The sequence below is a fragment of the Falco cherrug genome, chromosome 9, assembly GCF_023634085.1.
Source record: "Falco cherrug isolate bFalChe1 chromosome 9, bFalChe1.pri, whole genome shotgun sequence".
Classification (NCBI taxonomy): domain Eukaryota; kingdom Metazoa; phylum Chordata; class Aves; order Falconiformes; family Falconidae; genus Falco; species Falco cherrug.
This window is the reverse complement of record NC_073705.1, coordinates 5879153-5903864: the sequence shown is the minus strand read 5'-3', so window position 1 is coordinate 5903864 and position 24712 is coordinate 5879153. Positions and strand designations below refer to the sequence as shown.

Genomic DNA, 24712 nt, shown 5'->3' with positions numbered 1-24712 from the left:
GCACACCGCTCTGCCGGGGCAGGGCTGGGGACCAGCCACCCGGGAAGCACATGCGCTAAGGAAGACAGCAGCTGGCTTGAAGCATTCTCTAAACCAGCTGACTTCAATAGCATCTTCTGCTGTTTAGGACAAAAATCCTCTCCCTGCTCCTCCTGGGACTCCCACCCGGCTGGCGTGGCCCCTCGCCAGCTGGGTTGTGTTTTCTCTTCCTCTGTTCTTTACATCCAACTGGCTCTCCTGTTAGCTCCCTAGTGTTTAGAGCACGTAAAACATGTTGGGGTTTTTGCTGATTATGATGACAGTAAATGCTGATTTTAAAGGCAACCTTCTCTCCTTGTTGCAATGTACCCGCGGGAATGTGCTGCCATTCAGGCGCGGCCACGCGCTGCGGCTATACGTGGCTGGATGCAGTGGAGGGCGGTTTGGCCACGGTACAGGGGACCAGGGCACTGCACGCTGCCCTGTGCTGTGTCCTGCGCTGCGCCACCTTCCCTGGGCTCAGCACAGCATGTGCCAGCCAGCAGGTATTTGCGTGCTGTTGGGAACCGCAGCCCTAGAGCAGCCCCGTGCTGGTCAGGAGGGCGAGGTGTGCGTGCAGACCATCGTGCCAGTTATCGGAGTCAGCCAAGCAGCATCCCCAGCTGCTGGCACTGGGGAGAGCCAGGGCATGGGGCACTTCCCAGCACTGAAATGCCACAGACAGGGCATCAAACCCATTGCAGGGCTCTGTGCTTTGTGGTGGGTTTGCTCCCTGCCGCAGTGCATGGCACACTGGGGGCTCTCGGCCACAGTGACCACCAAGGGCTACATGAAAAATCCTGAGTCTAAGCTAATTGCCCGTAAATGTTGTCATTCGTGAGCTCACTTGCAGAACACACTCAGAGTCACTATGGCAATTCCCAGCAGTGCTTTGAACCTGATCCTGACTCACACCACAGCAGCGACCCCCCTCCCACAGCCATGGTGTCCCGGTCACACCAAAGGCAGGTGGCACTCCAGGAGGGACACCCTTGGGCACCCGGCGTGTGCTGGGCCAAGCACTGCTCTCCCATGGGAGCACCAGGCAGGGCATCCTGCCTGCCCGTGGGGAGCCAGGAGGAGGGGGCAGCACGGACAAGGAGGGTTAGAGAGACAGTCCAAAAAGACAAAGTCTGCCTTTTTAAATGAACTGCAAAATTTATTACAGTGGTTTGCTCCTGACAAGGAAGTTGGTAACCTCCTGCCTGGGAAGGAAGGGTGGGGAGTGGGGAGGGAGGGGGATGAGAGGGTGGCAAGGATGTGAGAGACACAGAGAAAGAGAGAGACACTTAAGGACACTTTTCATTTTCTGAAAATAAAACATCTTTTACCTCCCAAACCATTTTCTCCAGTTAAGTTCACATGAAGAAGAAGGTGAAACCAAACCACAGACTTCAGGAGGAAAATGCACAAACATGTTGAAAAGCAGAGACAAACATGCTCTTCTGCATCTAACAAGCTTCCACAAACTGCGCGGCTCCGGGCGCAGCATCTGCAGCTCCTCAAGGCACCAGCTCTGTGCAGAGCTGGGGCAGCCGAAAGCCCGTGCAAGGTGAGGGGCAAACACCCACCGTGGAAAGCAAACCTGAACCCACCCCAGCTGCGCTGAGGGGCCCCAGCAGAGCAGGGGGACCGGCCGTGGCGGGGGGCCATGCTGGGCTGCCCAGTGGCAGGAGAGGAGAGCATGGCTGAGACTAAGAGAAAGCAGCAGCAAGAGTGTGGCACGTCCCAGCTCGGGGGGCTGCAGCCCCCCAGCGCTGCCCAGGTGTGCATGCCAGCCCCTGTCCCGGTGGGAGGGAACCGACAGCTCTTCGCTTGCAGCTTGGGCACAACATTTGCTGTCACCTGGGGGCACGGCAGACTGCAACGGGGGTCTGGGGGCTCAGCCTGGCACGAAGCACAGGACAATTCTGATTACTCCTTACCCACACACATGGGCAGGTAAATGCAGGAGGGGGCTGAAAAGCTCCCCTGAGCCCCCAGGCACATGTTGGTGCAGAAGCAGCTCTGGACTGTTTTCAGCCTGGACCTGCCGCTGCCCTGGCACCTGCAGTGCAGGGTCAGACTCTGCACCTCCCTCCTGCCCAGCTGCTCTACCACCATCACCCCCGGGCAGGAAGGGGACAGGGTCCATCCCTGCCCTGTCCTGCCCCTTGGCTCTTCTTCAGGTGCTGCCTGGGCATGGCTGAGGGCTGGAGCAAGACAGGACCTGCGCTGCTCGGGGATGCCGTCCCCAGGCCACCCTGTCCTCGCGCTTTGGGAACCAGCTCGGTGGTGCCGATGCCACCTGGGCATTGTGACCTGCAAAGCTTTCCAGCCATGAGGATGTTGTGCTGGCACCAAGGGTGCAACAGCAGAGCCAGGGGCCCAAAGTGTCCTGAGGACAGTCCCCTGCTCCAAGTATGGAATCTCTTAGAGCCTCTGCAGCAAAGCTGTGACATTCCAGATGGGTGCTGACCATGGACACCTGTGAGCTCCAGGCACGGTGGCTGCCACAGGCTGCAAAGCCACAGCTGCTGTCTCCGGCACCGGCAAGCACTGAGAAAACAAATCTCAGCCAAGGGCTCAGCACGGTCCATCCCTGCCTACCTTCGCTTGGCCGGGGCAGCAGTGGCACTCAGAGCAGACAGCGATGCTGCGGGGACCCGGGAGTGGGGACCTTATCATGTGCACCTTGGGGTGCCGACACGGCTGTGTGGGGCTGACAAATCCAGCCCCAGCCCCAGCATTCTGCTTGGCTCCTGCAGAAATCCTCTGCCTCCGTGCCAGTGCCTTGGAACACCCCAACCGCTGCAAAACCACAACCCCCGGGGGTTTACCTCACCTCTCCCCTGCCCTGTGCACGAGGGGCCCTGAGACATGGGGCAGGGTTTGGGGAGGGATGGCAGCGGTAGAGAAATGGCTGGTTGGGACAGCAGGAGAGGAGCATAAACAGGAGAAAACCAGGACAGGCTTTACCCTTCCTTCGTGCTGCAGAGCCGGGTTGGGCAGGCGACAGGTCGGGCACCACGTGTGTAGAGGAGCCAGGGTTCACGCTGCTGATGGGGCAGACCGGCAGCCAAGCGCACAGCCCCACGGCCATCAAATGTCCTTGCTGTGTACTAAAATAAACCATCTGGGACCTTTCCAATAGTACAGGTTAAACAGCATCACTGAGAAAGGCGGAGTAGAGAGGCAGCACTGGTCCGCCAGCCCCGGGCGCAAGTCCTGCCCCTGCCACGCTGCTGGCAGCGCCCGAGCTCTGCCGGGTCTGTGCTGGTGGCCGCACTCAAGTCCGCTTGGCATGCAGCATCTCGATGAGGAGGTTGTTGCAGGGCACCTCCCCGCTCAGGTGCTTGTGGTAGAGGTACTCCTCTGCCTGCATGCTCAGCGCCCGGACCTCCGCCAGCCGCAGCAGCAGCTGGCGGAACTTGTCCGTGGAGTGGGGATAGTGGCAGATGGTGTACTCCAGCAGCGCTGCGTTGGCCTTCTCCTGAGCATCCTTAGCCAGCGTGTGGTTCTCCAGGTACTTCACGTCTGCAAGGGGGAAGGATGATGGCAAAATGGTGCCAAACACAGTGTCTGCCCCACCTGTGCTGTGCTCCACCAGGAGGGATCCACACGCCTGCGTTGATGCCCCTTGTGCATGAAACCGCGGGGCAGGAGGGGGTCCCACACCCCGTCCCTGCCCTGCCCCCCAGTGCTGAAGATAGACACCCAAAGGCCCAGGCAGCAGGAGGGCCAGTGCCCCCCAGCCCTTGCCCCCAGGAAGCTGCCAAGCCAGAATGTGTTACCAGCTGTGCCCACGCGCAGGGAACTGTTGCCATGAGCCCCCTTTAAATCCTGAAGGTCGAGGAAGCGGCTGAATTAATTCCCCCCTAAACCTGGTCTTTCCAGTGTGGCAACCAGGCTCACCAGCCTGGAAACCCTAATCCTCCACGCCTCGCCAGGGTCAAGCAGCTCCCCCGTAATCGCGCTGCCAGCTCCGCTGCCTGCCGGGTGGGAAGCTGTGCAGCAGGCAGCAGCACCAAGATGCAGGCAGGGTCTGGCAGCCAAGAGGCCCCTGCAGCCCCGACGGCAGCAGTGCAGGAGCCGGGGCACGCACAGCCCCAGGGCCACCCCACCACTGCAGCCCCGGTGGGAGGGTGGCTGCAGGGACAACCCAGGCGGGTGGGTCAGGGTTTCTCCAGGCTTTTGGGGCAGCCTGGGCTGGGGTCTGCCCTCCAAGGACGCTGCTCAGGTTGCCATGAGCGTTCTGTGAAGGAAGCACCTATTTTTAATCTGTGCAACACGTTGTTAAACTGGCCCTGGACACGTTTTGGTGGCTTTAGGGGAGCGTGCTGTGCACTGCCCCATCAGCCAGCTCCAGCTACACACAGCAATGGGATCTTGGCGCCTGCCCGTGGGAGACCTTGCTGCAAACCCTGGCACCGAGCCCATGTGGGGCAAGAGGATTTAGCAGATTTACTGTATGGCCATGGAGGCGCCCAGCAGCACTGCCAGCACTGCTGTCCATGTCCAAGCAGCTGCTGATGCACAGCCAAATTCAGGTCTGCGTTGGCAGCCCGGACACAACCCGACCATGGGCTGGGAACAGGGAAATCTGGGCACAGGTTCTGGCCAAGGTGGCTGGGAGTTTGAGGTTTATTTCTGGATTTCCTCACAAACAAGTGGGGAGCTGAACATGGCTGTACCCAGAGGGCTGAGGAGCTTTCGGGAGGGCAAAGCGCGGTGCTGGGGCTGGAGCTACCCAAGCAGAAGGGAGCAGACAGGGCCTCCGTGCCACTGGGCAGGGGTGTCCATGGCCCCACATGGCTCCCTCGGGGGGGCCACGGCACCTGGCACTGCTCCAGCCCTGCAAAGCTGGGAGCCCCCAGCCCATGCCCTGGGTGGGGGGCTGCGGGGCCCCTGGGGAGACCCAGCCTCCGGCCATGCCCATGGCCAGGCTGTGCGGCCAGCCCAGAGCTGTGGCACAGGCACAAAGCATTGCACGTCGCGCCAAGATGCACTTTATCAGATCACCCTTCCCTTTTCACTCCTGCGGCACATTTGCTCTTATTGTCTCCCTTCTACCCGGGTTGTTGTTATGAAATCTCTTTATCTGCATAAGGTTATTGTGCATGTCATTAAAAAAAGAAGTTATATTGATAAATGTCAAATCTATCCCCTGAGTTGGCTCAACAATAGCTAGTTCTACTCGATGAACTCACCTGGTTCTCTGAAAGACCCTATTCACTGTTTAATTGAATATTTGAATAATCTTTTCATTCCTGCAAGGAATAAAGAATGTTGTCCAAATAACATTGACTCACTTCATTTAGAGACACTGCAGCAGTTGCAAAGACTGTCCTGTGACAAAGCCTCCCATCACACATACAGATATGCCTGGGATTATTTCTATGCCCTCAAGTGTTCTTCCTATTCACGGCTCCTTTTGTTTGGGAGAAGCCGCTGATAAATTGCAAACGCTTAAGGGAATGTGGGCTATAAAAGCCTCTCTTCCTCCCCTCCCCAAGAGTAGCTGCTTCATGAATGTAAGTCATGAAATCGAATGATAGGTCAATCCATTAAGGCTCTATTAAGCCCTTCTGTAGAACAAAGCTAACCTGTGCCGTCCTCATAAATATTGCTATTTTGAGAAGCCCTAATTTTAATTAAATCTCTTTACCTGCTCAGGAGAGAAATCTATTTAGAACTCAAATGGCAGCTCTTGTGAGTGGGGCTTGGCTTTGACTGTGCTGTGGCAGAGTGGTAAATGTGGAAATTCTCTTGTTAAAGGCAATTACATCCTGCACATAATACACAATCCCATCCTCTACAGCTGAGCCTGCGAAGGGCAAATTACTCCAAGTGAGCTCTGCAATATGGAGAGAAAAAGTTGGATTTGGGGCAAAATGATATATGGGAAAATACAGCTATTTGATTCCATGCCTTCACTGAAAGCTGCTGCTCCAGGGCAGCGATTGGCACAGCAGCCACAGCCGCCGGTGCTGGCTGCGCTCTGGGAGGACGCTGCTCCTGCTCACCGTGCTGGGCCATGGCAGGGGGCAGTGGGGGGATGTGGGGCAGCATGAGGCGACTGGTCCTCCTGGTGCTGAGTCCGAGGGCAGCAGCCGGGGAAGGTCTCGGCTCAGGGCACAAGCCCCACCAGCTCATTTATGTCCCAGCCTGGGCACTGCTTGTGCCACACCTTATCGCTGCTCGAGCAGCAAATTATCGTATCTAACTTCTCTGGATTTCAAAACAGCTCTGAAGGAAGAGAAAGCTGAGGGAGGAGATGCTGCAGGTGCAGGAAAGAACAGCAGTGTGGCTCCCACGCCCTGAGACACCCACCCTGCCTGGGCCCCCCGGGCACCCGTGGCTGCCTGCTAACGGGGACACATCCACAGCAAACCAGTGCCAAACCAATGGATCCTTCAGCCTGTATGTCCCTGACCCCAGCCCCTGGGGTGGGGGAGTGGAACCCACTGCCTGCAGCATGTCAGTGCTCCCACTTAACCCCCATTAACCCAGTGGCGGTGCTGCTCCTGGAGTAGGCTGGCTCCTCAGCAACAGGGACATACGGTGATGCAAACTGTCCCTCCAGCACAAAGTACCAAAACATACAGCACAGAGCGGAGCTCCTGGCCTGCTGTGCTTGGCGATCTGGCACAGGGCCACTGGCAGAGCCCCCCGGATGAGACTCCATGGATGAGGAAGTGCAAGCACTGACCAAGGTGTTGGGACAAGGATGGGGATAGGGTCAGGGATGGGGTGGGATGGAGATGGAATGGAGGTAGGACTGCCCAAAGCTGGGCTCACCATCCCAGCTCAGCAGCAGCACCCAGCCACTGCAGGGACCCAAGCACAAGTTTCCCTGGGGAAATGCCAGTTCCTGCTCCATCCAGGTGCATGCAATTAGCAGCAGCCATGGAGGTGTGGGAAGTGAAGCAGCCACAGTGGCAGAGGTGTGAGCTGGGAGTGCGGTGGCCAGCTGAGCCCCTGGCAGGCCCCACCACCATCCTCGTGCCGGGAGGTGAGATTTCCCACCAGGACGGGGCCAAGGGGTAGGTGTCAGCACCAGTAATGAAGGCAGACAGACACCCTGGGGTCCCCGTGGTGCTCAGCACCACCCATAGCTGCACCACCCCACCCAGGGCTGAGATCTCTCCAGTGGGATTCAGATGGGTATCCCTGCCTCAGAGCGATGCCTGCGGGGAAAGGAGGCACATCCCTGGCTGTGGTGGATGGGGAGATGCTCCCCACGGGGGCAGCAGTGTGGCCAGGGTGGGAGCGGGGCAGGAGCAGGGCAGGAGAGGGGCTCAATCAGGGCAGGATTGAGGCAGGACCAGGGCAGGACTGGGGCAGGGATGGGGCAGGAGCAGGGCAAGAGCAGAACAGGATCAGAGCAGGATTGGGGCAGGAGCGGGGCAGGAGCAGGACAGGAGCAGGACAGGAGTGGGGCAGGGACGGGCAGGAGCAGGGCAGCGCTGCTATGCAGCCCCAGGGACGTTGCGGGCTCCGGCAGCAGCTCCCGTGTGTTTTGTCTGGGTGAGGTGGGACCGTGTGAACCCGCCACCTCGCCCGGCCGCAGGCTCCGCGGCTGAGCCTAATCAGAGCCGCACGCAGGCCCTGCTCGCCACGCACTGGCCTCTGACGCAAATCCCGGGAGATACGGCCAGCCCTGGCTGCTGCCTCTATCAACACGCCTGTTTTGCTGCTGCCGTATCAGCCAGTTGTTTCCCTGCCTGGTGTGAGGGCGATGGACCAAAACAGGCTCCACTCAGCCAACAGCCGCATCTCCCGAGGATGGGGGCAGCGCCCGGCCCCGCGGTGGGAGACGCTTTGGGTGCCCCCGGCACGGTGGGGGAGCCGCCAGTCCTAGCCCTGGCTCCTGGCTCCTCGTTCAAAGCCCCTTCATTGCCTGTCGGCAAGGCGGCTGGACCCTGGGCTGCACGTGCCTCCTCCGGCTGTGCTCCCACCCCCTGAGACCCCATGGCAGCACAGCCGTGACCTCTGAGCGTGGCCGCCCCTCGCCCCGGTGCCCCCCGTGGCAGTGCTCACCAAGGCTGAAGAGGATGAGGAACTTGAGGCAGACAAACTCCTGCCGATCCACCTGGAGCGAGTGCAAGTGCAAGACGAGCTCCTGTGCCTGCAGCACCAGCGTGTTCAGGATGGAGCCCGCCTGGGCTGTGATGGTTGACATGTCCACCTGTAGGACAGGGACAGCATCAGCCGTGGCGTGCCAGCCCCCCCAAACCCGCTGCAGTGGACCCTGCACAGGGCAGGAGCCAGACACCAGCCCAAGGCTCTGACTGAGAGTTAGGGGTGCCAAAGCAAAGGCTGATGAGTGAAATGGGAACCCTGTTTCTCCAGCACTGCTTAAAACAGAGGGGCCCTTTGCAGGGTGCTGGCATCACAGGCACCCACATCTCCAAAAACTGCCCCCAGGGAGGGAAGGGGCCCTTCGCTTGTCCTGCCTCTACAGGTACAGCTGTGGCTGTTGATCTTTCCATGAGAATTTTTTTTTCTCCAGAACCAGAGCTAGATGGTAGGACGGGACAGGATGGGATGGGACAGAATGTGGTGGGATGGGATGGGATGCAATGAGATGGGATGGGACTGGACCTTCTGCACATGCACTTCCATAGCGCAGCAAAAGTAAGCCAAGTCACACCTGTGCCCCCCCTTCAGCCCCACCACCCGGCTCCCACTGCCACCTCTGCAGCAGCCACCGCGGTCTCTGTGGACTGGCACTCACCTCCTGGCCGGTGACAAGCAGCACACTGTGCTCCTTGCTGTGCTGCAGCTGCCGGTAGATGTGGTCGAACACCAGCAGCTCGCTCCAGCAGTTCTGCAGCAGCTTCATCTGGTCACCCACCTGAAACACAGCCAGAGCAGCACCACTGACACCCACCACGCCGGGGCAGCCCAGGCTGCGGCTGCACAAGCTTGTCCCGGCTGGCAGGATGGAGCTGGGCTGCCCGGGTCCCCACACCACCCCTCTGCCCCCCAGCCCTGTGTCCGAGGATCAGCTCCACGCTCCAGCCCTGTGGCGATGATGCCTCAAACTCACACCATCAGGTGCTATGGCATGTTGCCACATTAGCACTGGACCTGGGCAAGACTTGACCCATCTGTGTCTCACCCTGAGCACAAGAGAAAGGGGTTTCTAGCAGACCGGCATCATTGTCAGAAAAAGGTGGGACTGAACTTCATCCTCCAGGACTTTGTGCTTGATCCTTGCAGCTGGGCAAAAGCCCCATTTTTTTAAGAACCTGAAGCTCTCCTCAACGCCGCTGCCTGCAGAGCATTTCCCAAAGTATCACACATGCATGTGTATGTGGAAATTGCAGTCTGACTGTGAATGAGCTCCTAGCAAGGAGATGCTGCATCTGGTTAATGAAACATTAATTGCAAAGCCCTGGTCTGGCTCCTTTTTCCCGTGTCTGCCCTTGCCAGCATGTAACCGGGCTGGTCGTTGTGCCCCACTTCACCTCACTGCTGGTGTCCCACACATGACCTCCATCACCTCCATGGCGGGTGGGAGGAGAGGATGGCAAGACTGATGCCCACAGCACCAGTTAACCTCGATAGCAAGGACTGCAACCACCAGCACCCTGCGGCCAGGAGGCAGCTGCAGGCTGATGCCCCCCGCACGCCTTGCACCGCGCTCACACAGCACCGACCCCACGCTCTGCAGAGATCCCATGGGAGGCCAGCTCAGCGGCGGGTCCTTTCGGGTGGGCAGGGAGGGACCTGCACCCCCAGCAAGGAGGTCCCAGGGCTGGAGGAGAGGAGACCGGCCAGGCAGCTGCACAGCACCAGCTTTGAAGCAGCTCGGCACATTTCGGTGGCACTTGCTGGCTCTTATCAGCATGGGTTTTCCTCCCCAGACAGCACACAAATCTTTAACTAAATGACTGCTGGCCACGTCCCCACGTGGGAGGGAATGCAGGGCTGCTGCACAAAGGCCCTGTGTCTCCAGGCAGCCCCTCTGGATACTTTAAAATGAAACAAAACAGTACCCATCCTCACCTCCCTGCCCGAGATGGCAGGTTTGGGGGGTGGGGGGGCCCACAGAGCTGCCTCAGTGCAGCATTGGCATGAAGGAGCTGCCAGCTATGGGGCATCACTGTGCCCTGCAGCTGCCAGCTTCTTCCCTGCCCACGCATCAACACACACCTGATCCCATGCTCATTTTGCACGAGTGCTGGTGTGTACGTGCAGGCACAGGTAGAAGCGTCCACAGCTATGCTTTCAAATACATGACTGCGATTGCCTCTGGTAAGAAGCTCAACCCAGGACACAAACTGCAGGGACCTCCAAAGGTCTAGTGGGAAAGCCGGTGGGCTGCAGGCAGTGCCAGCGATGGGCACGATGAGCTGCCAGAGCCAACGGCTGCACTTGGCAGAACAAAGAGCCCTGCCAGGATCCTGTGCCTGGAGCCACGGCCGGACACATGCTGCCACCCCAGCTCAGGGGGCAGGCAGGAGGGACACCATCCACCTGCCTTCCCCACCACCCCGCTGAGAACCACCACAGGTCACTGGCTTCATCCCCTCAGCACTGCTGTCCACGGGACCCCAACACCTTTCTGCAAATAGCTGAACCTCTGCCCTACCCGGAGCCCCCCTCTCCTGCAAGGCTGGTGGAGGGGAAGGGCTGGGGTTATCAGTAACGCTTCCCTGCAGAGCACATTCAGTGCCAGCAGAAGAGCTCTGCAGTGCCATTGTGGTCACTGCCTTTAATAGAAGGAAGACAGATGCAGTATCACAGGACTGGATAATACTCTCGTTTTGTTGAAGAGGCTGCAATAAACCAGTGCTGGGAGATTGCAAAAGGAATAGAAGTCAGATGAGAAAGAGCTTTATGGTCTCAGAGCCCCACACTCCCTGTGAGCCACGGGGATTTGTTTCTCAAGTGCGGTGGGTGGTCAGAGCTGGACGCGCAGCAGCACGAGGAGGGAGATGCAGCACAGAAGGCAGCAACAGCGGCTGGGGCTGCGGTGCCCACTCCTCCCCGACAGCACAAAACCTGCCTGCGGCGAAGTGCAATGGGCGCAACGGGGCTGCCAAGGCCGGGCTCACTGTCACACCGCCCGAAGTGGTGAAGGTGCCACGGTATGCAGCCCAGCAATACGGACCCTGAGGTTTCTGTTCAGCTGCTGAACAAAGAACTGGGGAAAAGCTCATTCTGCATCAAAACAAAATGGAGGTTTTCTGCATTCGTTATGACCTCTGTCCCAAGGCGAGTGGCCTGGCTGTAGCCGCGGCCAGCCCTTGCAGGGAGCTGGGCTCCCAGCTCGCAGCGTGCTGCCAGCCCAGCCGCATGCTCCCGGCCGGTGCCGAGCTCCTCTGCTCCGGCTGAGTCGCAGCATTGTTTTGGAAGCTCCTTCCTGTGCCTCATTCCAGAGCAGGACGAACTCCAGAAGGGACAGACTGAAGGTTTTGCCTTGAAAATGGTTTTTTAAAAGTCAGCTTTTCTAGAAGGCAGCATTTCAACTTCTTCCTTTAAAAATTACTGATCAGCTTCTCCCAGACTCTGCAGGCAGGTTCAGCTCCCTTGGCAGAGCACCTCCCTGCAGCCCATTTTGCCCTGCATGGCAGCTGCATGGCTGTTCCCCTGCCAGCACGCTGTGGCCTTTCCTGGGACCATCCCAGTGCCGTGGAGCCATGTGGCCATGGCATTGGGGGATATGGTTGGGAGCACAACAGGGCAAGCTGGGGGCTCTGGAGTCTGGGCAGGACTCAAGAACCCCTCCAGGGACACCAGCCCTGCCTATGCCCCAGCACCAAGCTGGGTATCCCCCTGCCTCAGGCTGGGGCAGCGGTGGGCATCCCCCCATGGCCCCACTCCAGCAGTGTGGCTCCGCTGCAAGGCAGCTCCGGGCTGGAGCTCGCCTCCCCCCTGCCCAGCACCAGCCTGGCCTCCCAGGAGGAGAGGGCTGCTAATGGGCGGCCACGCGGAGTCAATCCATCCACCCGGTGAGGCGGCACGCACACTCTCGCCTTTAAAAGTTAAGCAAAGGATCTTCCTCTTTTAATGTCAAGGCTTTTCAACAAGAGTGCTTTATCAAGCACCTGATGCAAGCTGTCTTTAAGAGGCGATTTTTTATATTATTTTTTTTTAAAGCGAGCATTTAACCCATTGACAAAACACGGCAGTGAAACCCTCGCCTTGCAGGGTGAGCCCTCCCCTGCCACTTGGCCACCGAAAGCGCCTTGCTGCTGAAGGCCTGCGACCCACAAAGAAATGGATTTCCCTGCAGCCGATGGGCTGGGCCAAGGGCCAGAGGGGAGGCAGGGAGAGCAGAGGCACTGGCAGTGCTGCCGGGATGCAGGGCTGCAGGACCACATGCAGATGTAATTTTAAACCTCCTGCAACCCTCCCTGGGTCTGTAGGTGTGAGTCAAAGATGCCCCTGCGAGTGTTGAGGCCCCACAGAATGCGCCCAGGCCACCCCAGTGCCTTGGCACCCTGAAGCCAAACCCCCACAGGGACAGCACAGCCCTGCTGTGCTCGCTGCTTCGTGCACGGCTGGTCCAGGGCATCCCCCACCTCAGGTACCATCATCTGCCCTCGGACATCTCTGCAGCATTATCAACCAAAGTGATCCACCAGCAATCCCTCTTTGCTTGGAAGCTCTGGGCAGGTCCCAGGACACCAGTCCCCCACCTCTCCCCACACCACAGGCACGAGGAGTGCTCAGATGCCTCCAACTGCCTTCACCCCAGGGATGCTCTCTGGACCTCCTCCCAGATCACTGGTGCAGGATTTGCCCCAGAAGCTCCCACGCAGGTACACAGCACACACCAGCATCCTGAGCCACAGCCTGGGCAGTTATTGGGTGCCAGCAGCACCCATTACCTTGGCTACTGGGAAGTACGAAAGCTGATTACCATCTGCCAGCCACCCACAATCAAAACCCCACGAAGTCTAAGGTGTTAATGGTCAATGTGGGTCCCCATCCCCCTGTCCAGACACCACTGCAATGGGCATCTTAAAGCAAAAAACCATCAAGACCAGCATGGCAGACCACCTCATCTCCTATCCCATGCTGGCAGAGCACATTCCTGTGACCCAGGCTACTGCTTTTTGCTGGGGCTTGCAGGCAGCCTGCTGCAAGGCTGGGTGGGCATCATGGTGCTGTGTGTGTGTGCCCCAGGAGCGAGGGCAGGGCTGTGCCAGCCAGGACACCAGCAGGCAGGAAAAGCCGTCACATTTCCCCCAGTGCATAGGATGCTAAACATTGCTGCAGCATCCACAACCAGAAGGAGATTTTAAATCTGCCAAAAACGCTCTGGCTGTTGGCCAGGAGATGGGGTCAAGATGACCCACACATGCTAAAGGCAGAGAAGCAACTGACTGCAAATAGGCTTCGTCGTGGCTCTGGGATCTCTAATGAGAAGTGAGGGAGAGCAGCCCCACAAACAGACCCAGCGACCCACAGGAACCCCTTGGTCCATGGGAACAGTGCTGCCCTCAGCATCATCCCCGCACTGGTGCTTGCCCATGGGAGGGTGGTTTGCCCTGGCTCCACAGCGAGGAGGGGTCGAGGAGGGGATCTGCCATCAGCCCAATTCCCCGCAGCCGTGCCGTGCCCCTCCACCAGCACGGGGACCCGCCACGCTCAGCCAGCCCAGCCTTCGGGCTGAAACCACGGCAATTTGTTTAACATTCCTGGCTGCTCATCCCAATCTAAAGGTCACTGCACCCCTGTGTGCATGATATTTATATGTATGGATGGCTGTGGAACACCTATATAAACCCGGCTGTGCAAGATACATGTATATAAACCAAACTGAAACCAGACACAATGTGAGTGTGCAAATGTGCTTGTGTATGCACACCTCTCTGTCTCTTTCCATATATATATAAAAAAATTACATCTGAAAGGACAAAGTTGCCTGAGACTCACGACCTAACAAAATATATTTCACCCCCGGCCCATATTTTTCTTCCTGAAGAGATGCTGCAAATCTTCCCTCAGTCCTGACACATCTCATCTAGACTCAGTTAAAGTTTGTATTTATGGGCGTCAGCGCTGACCTCTTCCACCTCCGCCCGCGCGGCCTCGCGCCGCGGCTGCCTGGCCGGCCCTCGATAAACAAGCGGGCCCCCAAATCCCCCTCTGCCGTGCGGCATTATTAGTCTTGCCTCCGAAGGCCAGCGCAGTCCGTAATTCTCTGCCTGGTGACACGAGATATGGAACGCCACGACATCAGTCTCCCCGGCGGATTGGCATGGGGACCCTCGTTTGTCAGTGGCAGACTGACAGAATTACTGGCCCTTAAATGAAACGATATATCTGGGAAGTTAAATCTGTTTTCAATCTGACTGCCCAGCGCCTGCGGGCAGACGTGGCGTGTGAGCCGATGTCAAGAGGCCATTATCCCATCACCCTCCTCCTTCCCTGGGCGCAGTGGTGGAGCTGGGGGGGGGGTCTCGCCAACACCCCCCACCCCAGCCACTCTGCCAGGAGGAGATGGCAAAGCACACAGTCTGCCACTACCCCTTGTCGGACTGCTAGTGTGGGAATGGGCATGGGAACAGGAACAAGAGCTGCTGGCTCCAGGGGGGACCTGCTCCCGCTCTCCCTGGGCAGGGAACAAGGGCTTGTCCTGGCCAGGCATGAGCCAGCGGGTCCCCGTGCCCCCAGGGGTTTGCTCCCTGCTCTCCAGGCTCCCTGCAAGGAGAAACCAGCTGTCTGCAAACCAGCTCTGTGGCAGAGGCACGTGGGTGCTGGGAGTGTTCAGGCAGGGGACACCATGCATGGGGTCATCTGCCTGCATCCTCCTTTCACTTGCCTGCACCCCCTCTCCACTTGGCATCAGCCCGGCATGATGCCCTGAAGCAATGTCCCTGCCTGGTGCCCTTCCAGCCTGGATCCCTGCGGAGCCTCGGCCAACAGCCCTTCTCTGGCTGGGGATGGGGACCATTCCCTTCAGGCAGACGTTCCCAGGGGATGGAGAGGGCTGCTGGCATCCCCTGCTCTGACGAGCCCTGAGCACCCAGCGCAGACTGCCTGCATGACAGCCATCGATCTCCGAGATCGCGATTTTACTCTGTGCTAGCAGGCTTTAGGATAAAGCCGTAAACTCTGCACTAGCAGGAGTTCATTTACCGCCCCAGCAGCTGTTTGCTTTTATGTGCCGGGCAGGATCAGGAACAGGGTTTCAGGAGCTGTAGACCTACTCCTGCTTCCAATGGCTTCTCTCCATGTGCCCAAGGGAAAGCCACTGCCCTGCACTGGGGAGGATGTGCCGTGCTGGGTGGACAGCAGGCAGCCCCAGCACCGTCCCCGGGGGGATGTGCACAAAGGGGCCCGAGCACCACAGCCCTGTGCTGGGGGCTCGGACCTGCCCGGTTACACTGCGCGCCACCGAGCCAGCACATGGGAGGGAGCCAAGGCCAGCGACAACCGTGCTTTCTCATGCTCCCTCTGGAGTCAGGGTGGGATGTCGTGTCCTGCAGTCCCTGGTCCTGCAGGAATCTGCCCCATGCTTGCCGCACGGATGAAGGCAAAAGGTGTGAGTGGTGACGGCAGCGACAGATGGGAATGCCCAGCCAAGCCCCAATCCCTGGGCACTGCACCCTGTGCCCTGGTCACAGTGGGGGGTATGCCCCGCTCCTGGTGGGACACCCGTGGTGCTGCTCAGGTGAGGCCCCTAGCACTGCCGTCCCCCCCAAGCCCGCGTGAGGAGGAGCACCCGCCAACACGGATTCACACGGAAACAGCCTATTTTGGTGGCGCAATCAGGCTGACAATGGAGTTACAAGGCTACACGGCACTGCAGCCGGGAGCTGAATTTACACAGTTTACAATATCTCCTGCAAAACAACAACCACCCTGTTCCCAAAATCCAGGCTGGACACTGATATGATTGAAATGAACCTGACCCACCCCCACAATGCCATTTCCTGACACTGTTCTGGCAGCCTGGGGCTATTTTGGGCCCTGAAGCTCTGCCACGCTTGGCCCCATGGCACCCAGTGGGGTGGGCATGGGGGAAGAGCCTGGCCCTGTGCTGGGGCATGGTCCCCATGGCACTGCGGGAAGAAGATGGTTTTGGCCAGGGCCAGGTAGCACAGCCTCACGCTGGAAGCACAGGAAGGCACCCAGGTCTTCCAGCCATCCCAGGACATGGTTCTCCGGGGTCTGGCCACATTGCAAAATTTTCTCTCCCATTTTTGCACCAGTTTGGGATCTTAGGTCAGCCCAGGACATGAATGGAAAACATCTGAAAGCTTGGCAGGGTTTGCAGGATGGCAGAGGCTGTACCACCCCCACTAATCCACCCCTTGGCCCCAGTATTTGGGGAGATTTGCTAGAGGGGATGGCCTGGCACGATGGGGGTCAGCTCCTTGTCCCCCAGCCAAGTGTGCTCACAGGCTGCCAGCAGCAGAAGCAGCTCTGGGGGAGGCTTGGTGATGTCCCCTGCCCCAGCCAGCCCTGCCCTGGCTGCCTGGTGCTAATAGGCACCCACCTGACAGCATCCATTTTCTTCCTAAAGGCAGAGGTGAGAATTGTCTCAACTATAATTCCTCAATGTTACATTTTTCAATTATATCTTGAGCTTGACACCACAGTCACTCTGCCTGCAATTGCTTCCACACCTGCCCCTGCCATGATGAATCTGAAATCATTAGTCCTGTGGCAACAGCGGGAATCGCTCCAGTGTTGCAGCCGGGCCCGGGTGCCTCCAGCCCTGTCACACAGGGACCAGGAACAGGACGGTGGGACACCAGCAGATCTGCAGGGCTGGCAGCCCATGGCTCATGCCCACAGGCATTGTTGCCTCGTCCTCATGGCATTTCAGTCCCAAACCTGTCCACAGCAGCATCCCGTTCTCATGGCATTTCAGCCCCAGTCCTGCCCACAGCAACATCCCATCCTCACGGCATTTCAGCCCCAGTCCTACCTGCCTCCCATCGCCCCGCCCAGTGCAGCATCCATCCCTCCCCCCTGCCCAGGCTCCTACCTCCAGCTCCTTGAAGAAGATGCAGCTCCGTGCCCATTCCACAATGGAGAAGAGGGTCTGGTCAGCCATCTTGCACATAAGGCCGAAGGTGCTGAGCTTCTCATGCCGGCCTTTGCCTTGCTCTTGCTGCAGGCAGGCCAGTATCCGCGCCTTCACCTGGTCTTCATCCGGCTCCAGCTGCAGCAGCTTCAGGATGACATCGGGGATGTCAGGCGGGGAGCTGCTGGGGTAGGTCTCTGGGTACATATAGGCAGGCATGGACTCGTGCACATTTGTGTAGTGGTCCGGGTACTCGGACTTGATGGTGCGGTTGGGGAAGGAGGGGTAGTGGTAGCCAGAGAGCGGCACGTGGCTGGGCACAGTCATTCCCAGGGAGGGTGTCCCATAGGGGCTGCGCTCGTAGTCGATGGGCGTCAGGGCAGCAGGGTTGGGCGGCAAGGTCTTGGACCATGGCATGGATGCTGTGAATGGTGGAGGACAGGCTGTAGTCGTTCTGCACTGGGGGACATGATCTGAGGCACAGTCTCCAGCTTGAAGCCATTGGCACGTATCAGAGCTTTCTTCTGCTGCTTTAAGGCACGGTCTCGCTTGTACATGGGTCCAAACTTGTTCCTCCCACCACGCATCCTGTCTGCACGCACAGCTGGGGAGCAGAGAGGGCAGAAGTTGCAATGAACCCTCGTGGAAGCAGACCAGTGCTTCCACGCAGCGTGGAGAAAATGATAAGGGGGAAATTGGTGGCCAAAAGGGACTGGGGGGCACTGGGGAGACCTTCCAGAAAGCCACCGGCAGGCTGTGCTGCTCCCAGCCCAGCCATGCACACTATGGATGTGACACAGCAGGTTCAGGTGCCTGGTCCTGGGTCTTGCCTTGCTGGTGTCACCCTCAGAGCTTCTGGGAATTGCAGGAAAGAAAGAGACATTTGGCTTTAACTGCAAAATGGGCTGGGGGATAAAGCATCTTGCATCTCTTGTGGGTTGAGGGGGACAGCTCGTGAAGCCCAGGCAGACAAGGGGGCCCAACACCCACTTTCCTTTTTATGACCCCTGACTCTGGACCAGCCCTGGGATTTCCTTGTTTTCTGCAGAGCCTGGGACCCCACAGCCCCCTCAGGACCCTGGTTCACCTGCATCGAGGTCACACATGCTTCTTTTCTGCAAATCTCTGTCCTTTTCACAGGCAGCACATCTGGCAGGTCCCACTGGGCACGCTGCACCCCACGGCGGGCCTGCACCAGCTTTGGCGCGGGAGGCTGCCCGTCCCTGCCGGGTATCAGCTACGGCTGAGGGGCTCTGCCAGAGCATCCCACTGTCAGAGTCACTCTGACAGCCCCATCGCAGGTCTCCCAGCTGTAGCAAAGCAGATGTTCTCTCTGAACCCCAAAAGAAACCCAAGAATGTGTCAGCGCATGAGGGAGCAGGTGCTTCTCTGCAGCAGCAGCTTGTCCGGCCGCACTGCCCCGCTGCGCTCCCGGGGGCTGCTGCCCCGGCCCACCCTTGGAAGAGCTTCAGCTCACTGGAAGCTGGGAGCTGGACGGCAGTGAGAGGGATGGAGGAGAGCTGCCAGCGAGCACAGCAGGCAGCATCAAAGGGAAAAAACCTCCGCTGGTTTGCGTCCCTGCTGACAGCAGGCGGGTCTTGCTTTTGTGTCTCAGCTGTTACCTCTGCCTCTCTTTCGCCTACTTATCCTGGGGCCGCTGGAAGTCCAGCCAGCCCCCCCGGAGAGCCAGTGGCACCTCCCAAACTCTCCCCAGGCAGGCTGGAAACGCGGGAGCCTCGCCGGGAGCAGCAGCATTTCCAGGGCGAGCAGGAATGTGCTCCCAGGGGAGCCGCCCCGCGCTTCCTCCCTCATTCTTTATTCATGAAAACAGCATCTCGCTGGGAGCGGGGCAGCAGAGGCAGCCTCTGAGGCAAGGGGTGCTGTGGCCCCCTGCTCCAGAAAGCCTGCCCCCACTCCTCGGGGCAACAGACAGCTGCCTCGGGGCAGCTCCTAACTTCAGGGGTACAATAGAGATGGCCACAGTTAGCATGTGTGCATGCTCCTGCCAGGATCCCCCAGACCCGGTCACGCAGCCCCAGCAGGTCTGGTGTCCCCGGCAGGTCTGGTGTTCCCCAGCCACGCACCCTGGTGATGCCAGAGCACACCGAAAGCCCAGAGCTCCCAATTGCTCAAAGGAGTGTGTTCACACCACTGCTCAAGGCTGGGCCCAGCGATGCCCAGGGATCACATCCCAAGTAGACCCCAGTGACCCAGGGCAAGGGTGCTCAGGCAGGGACCCCACGGGTGCTGACTGCACCCACACACCCAGTGAGAGGTGCTCACAGCCCAGTCTCACAAATCCTCTGCAGGCAACCGCGAGTACACCTCCTAGTACACCTCCTTCCCTCTCCCGGCAAGAACACAAAGGGAGAAGAGGCCTTTTAATTCCCTCTGCTCCACTTTTCCTGCCGTTTGTGCCTCAGTTGGGATTGGGAACAACTTGCCATTTGCCACGTCCCAGCTGGCTGCTGGGAAGAAACCAATGCACCCCAATGCGCCCTGACCTCTGGGGTAAGGAGGTGGGGGGGGGGGGGGGAGTGGGGCCGCCCAAGGAGTGCCCTACCCTCCGCACCCCCCCAACAAAACCATCTGCAGGCAGCACCCGAGCCACGCAGCTGGGTGCAGCCAGCCGGCACAGCGGCAGGAACAGGCGCCCCACGCACCCTGTGGCCCCCCTGCCTGCCCCCTCTGCCTTACCTGCCCTCACCCCACACAGAGCCCTGGTGGGTGCGAGCTGCTGGCCGAGCTCAGCCTCCCCATCCCACCTCTCCCTGCCCAGGCAGGGGCGTGGGGTGCCTGGGGGTGCCCAGTGGTATGGGCATGCTTGTGCCAGGGCTGTGCTGGTCACCCCAGCCAGGCTTCGCTGCAGCATCCCTGCGGGCAGTTCAAGGGGGCCTGTGTCGACACTCTGACCCCAGAAACAACCATCTCGGGGTGCTTTGGTCCTGTGGAGCTGGGCGCTCACCTTCAAAGCGCCACTTCAGATTCCCTGCCCAAAAAATCCTAGGAACTGAGGAAAGGCGAGCTCCAGTTTTTACTGCAAAAGGGATGGTCCTACAGGAATATCATCTTCTGCTGGGTGATCCCCGCGGCTGCCCAGCTGCAGGGCTTTGCTAAGGAGCTAACAGCAAGAAAATAAGGAAAAAAAAACTCAAACCACAGTGTTTGGGAAGGAGCAGCCTTCCGATACCCTGGCTGCTGCCCTCCCAGGCTGCAGGAGCAGAGGAGCTCCGTGCGGAGCAAGAAAAAAAACTACTGAAAAGGGACAAACTGAGCCCGGCGCTGTCCCCTCACCACGGTCACCCCACGGACTGCCCCTGCCCGCCCCCAGAGCCCCCAGCCCCTGCCCCGCACCCACATTCTCCTGTGGCACCGATCAAAACAGCCGGAGCACGCACACATTGATTTAGCGCACCAGTAACTCCAGTCCAGGGAGGAGAGTGAAACTGGGAGCTGTTTGGGGCTGGGGCTGGGAGCCGGCCCGCGCCGGGGGTTTGCAGGGGCTGGGGGTCGCGGCTGGGTGCTGTGCCCCACCCCCCACCCCCCGCTGCGGGACCCGCAGCGCTCTGCCCTCGCCCGCACCTGCCCCGAGCGGCGCGGTCCCCACAGCGAGCCCGGGGAAGGGGCTCGGCCCGGGGAAGGGGCTCGGCCCGGGGAAAGGGGCTCGGCCCGGGGAAAGGGGCTCGGCCCCACCCGCGCCTCCGGCCGCTCTCATCTGCTGCAAAATGCAAACGATTTCAGGGGAGAAGAGCCGGGGGGCGGCTGGCTCTGCTGGGGGGGGGGGGGGGGGCTCCTCTCTGTCTCTGCTTTTGCTTTGCCAGCGCTTGCCCGTGACCTGTCGTCCCCCCCCCCGAATGTTTTTTGTTGGCCCGTCGCAGAACCCACCACAAGCCTTGGGGCTGTCGGGGCCCGACTCTGGCAGCTCAGTCGCGATCGGCCCCTCTGCCACGGGCGAGGTGGCAGCCGTGGGAGCTGCGGCTGCGCTCCCCGAGAGCCAGAGGGGGGATCTGCTACAATGCATGTCACCAAGAGGGAAAATATAATTCCTGGTGGGGCTGCAGCAGTTTTATTGCAAGTCCCATAATTTGTAACGTTTTCCTTAAGTGTCGGCTTCTGGAATTATGTGCTTAAGGAAAACAATAATTTCTGCGCTATTTCCCAACCGTTCTGCCAGCAAAGAAAATCCTAGAAAGTTGAAGGCGCAGCGGCCAAAAGCCCCGGGGAAACAAAACAAAAACAAAAAAAGGAAAAGCAGGAGGCTACGCGAAAAAACGAATTTTTTTTGAACTTGGGAGAGAAAAACGGAATCGAAGCGGCCGCGGGAATTACCGGCCCGGGGACGCGGCGCGGCGGGCGGGGACGGCGCGACCGGCACGGGGGGAACCGCGCAGCCCCGCATAGCCCCCGGTCCGTCCGCAGCCGCAGAGGCCGGCCGTGCCGGCGGTGTGCCCTGTGCCCTACCTTCCAGGCGCATCCCCACGGTGAGGCACTTCTGGAAGCGGCAGTAGGGGCAGCGCTTGCGCTGGGTCTTGTCGATCTTGCAGCTCTGGCTCTCGGTGCAGGTGTAGTGCTTGTTGTTCTGCACCGTCCGCTTGAAGAAGCCCTGCGGCGGCGGGCGGCGGCGATGCGGCGGGCACCGGCATCCCCGCATGGGTATCCCGGCATCCCGGCATCCCGTCCCCTCGCCTCGCTTCCGAGGGAGGCTCCCACCGTCCCCCGCCGCGTTCGGGGCTCCCGTCGCGGCCGCGCTCCCGTCCCGCCCCGCCGAGCGCGAATCTGCCGCTAACGAAAACGGGCGAGGAGCGGCCCGCGGCCGGCCCCGCTGCCCCGGCCCCTGCAGAGCCCCCTCCCCGCTCCCCGCACAGCCCCGGCCCCTCTGCCCCGCGCAGCCCCGCTCCCCGCGCAGCCCCGGCCGCCTTTCCCCGGTCCCCGCAGGGCGCCGGTCCCCGCTCAGCCCCGGCCCCGCTCAGCCCCGGCCCCGCTCAGCCCCAGCTCCGCAGCCCCGGCCCCGCACAGCCCCAGCCCCGGCCCCGGCCCCGCACGGCCCCGGGCGGCTCCTACCTTGCAGCTCTCGCAGGTGAGCAGCCCGTAGTGGTACCCGGAGACCTTGTCCCCGCAGACCGGACAGAGTTCGTCCAGGTCCTCATCATATGAATAGTCCATCCCCTCCGGCGGCCCTGCTGCGGGACAAGCCAGCGGGTCAGCGGGCCGGGCCGGGCCGGGGACGGGCACGGGGGGCGGCCCCAGCCCCTGCGCCGGGTGCGGAGCGGGAGCGCGGCGCGGCGCAGACCGAGCGGCAGGTGCCGGAGCCGGAGCCCTTTATAGCGCCTGGAAGAGCATCTCCATGTTGGTGCGGGCGAGCGGCCACCCCCCCGGGGGCTGGGGAACCTCCTCTGGGGAGAGCGGGCGGCTCACGGCGCCGGGGACGGGCTGGGGGCGGAGGGACCTGCCGGGACGGGGCCGCGCTCTGCCCCACTGCCGGCCCCGGCCCCGCAGGCCCCGCTGGGCGGTGGGTACGGCCCCCGGGCCGGCAGCCCCGGGCAGCAGCCTCGTGCCGAGCACAGGGGGCCACAGAAGGAGCTGGGGCTGGGGGCTGCCCCCCGCGAAGGCAGTGCTGCGCGGGGCTGGGGGAAGCTCTCGGCCAGGCCTCGGCAGCACTGCGCTCCAGCCGCGGGGGCACGGGGGGCTGCAGGGGCACTGGGCAGGTTCAGGAAGGGGCACCCATCCCTTCCCCACTCCCCGGGGCTGGTGGGGCTGCCCCACACCATCCCTGGGGAACAACGAGCCCCCCACCTCCCCAGGCATCTGGCCTGCCAGCAGCTGGACCGGCGTGGGAGCCCAGGGTCCTGGGGGTGGAGCACGATGAGACGGGTGTGAGTGAGAGGAGCAGCCGGCCCCACTCGGGGCATAGCCCCGGCAGCCCTGGGGCCAGCCAGAGCCACCTCGAACACCCCGCAGCGGGCAGGCCTGGCTGCAGGCAGCTGTTCACGGAGCCCAGGGAAAGGCACATGAGGAGCGCTGGGGCGTGCGGCAGCTCCTGACACCCCCTCTGGGGCCACCACTAAGGAGGTGACAGTTTGGACCTCGCACTGGCCACACCATGTGGAGCAGCCACAGCCAACAGCAACCCAGCAGTAGTTCACCGCTGGTATTTAATTAATTGCTTCACATTTGGGAATTCTTAATGAAATGTTCCATGACGGCAGCAGACCGGCACAGGAGCACCCATGTCTCCAGCATGTCCTGTTTATCGGGATGCTCCTGGGCCGCTTGGCCATGGGCTTGAGGGTCCGGCTCTGAGCCGGTCACTGGTGCTGAACCTGTCCCAGCAGGGCCAAGCTGTTCGGTCAGGAGACCCTTCCTGGCTGGTGCAGAGTCACAGCCTGTCCCAGCATGGGCAGGAGCCTGCTGCCTGCACTGCCTGCCAGGAGCGAGCTCCGATTCCAGGTGCTTGGTGCCAAGGGAGCTGCAGGGAGGGCAGCAGTACCGGCCCCGAGGCTGCGGGCACCTGGGGCTGCTGCGGGGCTGGGGCTGTGCTGCCGGCAGCGCCTGGTGAAGCGGGGCTACTGGCCCCACATGGCTCATCCCACATGGCTCATCGCACACAGCTCACCCCCCACATCTCATCCCCTCTGGCTCGCCCCACACATCTCACCCCGCCTGGCTCGCCCCACACATCTCAATCCGCCCCACAGGCCCGCTGCCGCCCGCGGGTGCGGTGGGTAGGAAGCGGCGCTGGCAGGGAGAGCGGCAAACAGGAAACGGGCTCGGCGGAGCATCGCTCCAGAGCCACGAGGAATCAAGCCCAGGCTAAGAATAGCACCGGAGCAGCCCCCGGTGCGGGTCGGCCGCTGCTTGGCTGGAAGAAGTGCTCCCACCGCCGGCAGAGCCCCTCGGCCATGGCCCCTGCACTCACTGCAAGCTGCTGGGGGAGCTGCCGGGCAGCAGTGGAGCAGGACCTGCCATCCGGGAAGAGGAGAGGAACCCAGGAGGGGCCATGGGTTGGGAGAAGAGCCGAGCAAACACCGTGAGGAACAAAAGCAACTCGGAGCCGAGAGCTGCGGTGCCTGCCAGCGTGGGTTGGGGAAAGGATAAGGGGTTGGCCAGCCCTGGGTGCTGGGGGGTTCCAGCCACCTCCCATGCCTGCTCCAGCGCGTGGGGGGTGCCTGGGCTCCCACGGGTAACACAGCACTGGGGCGACCGGGGACCCCCAGCCAGCACAGGCGGGGCTCCCAGAGCCCCTCGGCAGCCGGATCTGTCATTTCTGGGCAGCAGCGCGGCTGAGGGGCCAAGGCTACGGTGAGGCCTCGCTGTGCTGCCCGCAGCATGCGGAGCCTCCATCCCCACACCCACCCATGGGGACGGGACGGGAAGCAGAGGCCCACACATGGCTCCCGCTTCCTCGCCAAGCCCTGTTGCGTCCCCAGCGCTGGCCTCAGCCGCCACCATGCTTGGGAATGGCGGCAGTGGCCTGGAGAGGAGTGGGGTGGGGGACCACGGTTCTCCCTGTGGATACATACTCACCGTGAAGCAGCTGAGTATGGGCCGGTGTGGCAGGAGAGCCTCACTGACGCCACCAGCCAGGACCTGTGACCCGAGAAGCCTCCGTGGGGTGCTGGGCACCGCTGCCCTGTCTGCAGCGGGCTGGGGGATTTATGGGACCTGCGTCCGCTGGGAAGGTGTCGGGGCTCTGGCTGCGCACACACCGCCCTG

At 60.9% G+C, this 24712-nt stretch overlaps 1 protein-coding gene across 1 annotated transcript; it reads right to left on the bottom strand.

Annotated features, from left to right (window-relative positions):
* Positions 1-1152: 1152 nt before the first annotated feature.
* Positions 1153-24712, bottom strand: NR5A1 (nuclear receptor subfamily 5 group A member 1). The gene is given in 9 exon segments (XM_055720884.1): positions 1153-3534; positions 8041-8188; positions 8738-8857; positions 16961-17407; positions 17409-17462; positions 17464-17603; positions 21461-21602; positions 22061-22179; positions 24524-24712. Coding segments are annotated over 8 exon segments (1401 nt in total). The 5' UTR covers positions 22163-22179; positions 24524-24712; the 3' UTR covers positions 1153-3286.